The 1,788-nt window shown below is 52.6% G+C and overlaps 1 protein-coding gene across 1 annotated transcript in view; it reads right to left on the bottom strand.

Moving 5' to 3' along the window:
- Positions 1-1,788, bottom strand: part of CA14 (carbonic anhydrase 14) — a 7,015-nt gene that overhangs the window by 2,461 nt on the left and 2,766 nt on the right. Inside the window, exons 2-3 of the mRNA XM_007463495.1 lie at positions 1,629-1,649; positions 509-688 (exon numbers count right to left, since the gene is read on the bottom strand). Of these exons, the coding sequence (XP_007463557.1) occupies positions 509-688; positions 1,629-1,649 (201 nt within the window). The remainder of the gene's footprint in view (positions 1-508; positions 689-1,628; positions 1,650-1,788) is intronic.

The raw sequence follows: 1,788 nt of genomic DNA, 5'->3' as shown, positions 1-1,788 counted from the left end.
GGGAAAGAGAGCGAGTTAGGGTTGGTGGACGAATGTGGGTACATTCCCACCCCTGGGTTGCCATCACTTTGGGGAGATTTGGCCAGCCTTTTCTGTCTCCCTACACAGCACCCACTTCTTCCCATAGGCCACTGCTTTTCTTTTTTCTTTTTGGCCGCGCCCTGCGTGCGGCATGTGGGATCTTAGTTCCCTGACCAGGGATCAAACCCATGCCCCCTTGCAGTGGGAGCTCGGAGGTTTAACCACTGGACCAGTGGCTGGAAGTCCTAGCCACTGCTTTTCTAGTAAAGATCAAGTCAATGCTATGATGCTAACCCACCCATAAAGCTTGATCATATACACATTCAGTTCCCACCTATGGCTACAGGAGCCTGATCCCCATTCTCATGTCTCCAAATTTATAGATGAAACCTTCTGAGAATTTAGAAGTTAGGAGAATGCTCCTTCACTTCTGACTCCTAAGATTGGAACTGGAGCTTATATCTCCTTGGAGGCCTGGTCTTTTTACCTGTGTGGCCATTATTGTGCAGGTCCAAAGGCTCGGTGCCAGGCTGTTCATATCCATGGGGCTGCAGAGGTAGCAACTCAGGGTCAAAAGTCACACTGCCTGTCTGAATGTTGATGGGGGACTGGGCGTTGCTTCCACACTCAGGGTAAGAGGCTGGCCAGTGGTCTTGACCATGTGGACCTGGTGGGGTTTACCACAGACACCTGTCCTGTCCTCCAGCCCCTAACCACCCTTCAGCAACCCTTCACCAAGCTATACCCATATGGAGGCAGAAATGCACTTCTCTCCACCCCAGATGAAGCCCCCAGGTGTGCGGGGCTGGGTGAGCAAGGAGCCCCTGCTGGACTTGCTGCTGCAGTCCCTTCACCTATGCAGAGGCAGTGATGATTCTCCAGCTCTCCTGATGAATGGGGAGCAGTTGCTTTTACTTACTCATTTAGAAAGCTAAATGAGAGGAAGAGGGGATGGATAGAAAGCCCGCGTATACCCAGAAAGGTGGGATTTGAGTAGGAGCAGGAAAACTGGGGAAATGAAATAGTCCTAGAGAGGTAGGCTCTCCTTGGGACCCCCCTATCAGGTGGCCTTGAGATTCAGATCTGCTGACTTTCCATCATTCGCTTCTTGCTTTCGCACTGGACCTTGCATTGAATCTGGAATTCGGTTTAAGTTATTAATCAGAAATGCGGGTTCCACCTCTGCCAGGGTCACAAACTGTCCTGCCGACCTCTTCCTCACCCCTGACCTAGCTCTGTCCCAATTCCAGATTCAGGTGGGGGTAGGATCCATCAGGATAGAAAGAGAGCCAGGAGGAGAATTGGCAGCTAAGCTTATGGCTCGTTTCCCCACCCAGTTCCCTTTCCACTCCAGCTCCCTCACTCCCGCACAGATTGACTGAGGACATAACTGGCTTTTCTGCTGAATCAGGGTGTGTGGGATTTGATTGTTAGAACAGCGTCTAGGAATCACATATGTGAAAGCTGGAGCATGGGGAGTCGGGGAAGGAAGGAGCTAGGGTGAGAAGCTGGAGGAAACCTCCCCACCCACGTGGCTAAGTCTTCCCGCCAGGTGAAGAGGCCCCAGTGGGAAAGGGGTGTCGGTAGGCCTTGGGTTCTGCTCTCACCGTCATATGTCCAGTGTTGACCTGCAAGGCAGAATAATTTGAGTTACAGCCAGCGCAGCCTGAGGCAGGGCCCTCCTCCACCCCGCCCCCCTTTCTCCTCCCTCTGCTCTAGCACTTCCCAAAGGAAGCCCTGAAACTGGACACCTCGGTGGAAAGGTCG

Source organism: Lipotes vexillifer, unplaced genomic scaffold (genome assembly GCF_000442215.2).
Source record: "Lipotes vexillifer unplaced genomic scaffold, Lipotes_vexillifer_v1.1 scaffold1034, whole genome shotgun sequence".
NCBI lineage: Eukaryota > Metazoa > Chordata > Mammalia > Artiodactyla > Lipotidae > Lipotes > Lipotes vexillifer.
Note: the sequence above shows the minus strand (reverse complement) of the source record. Positions and strands in the feature narration are given on the sequence as shown.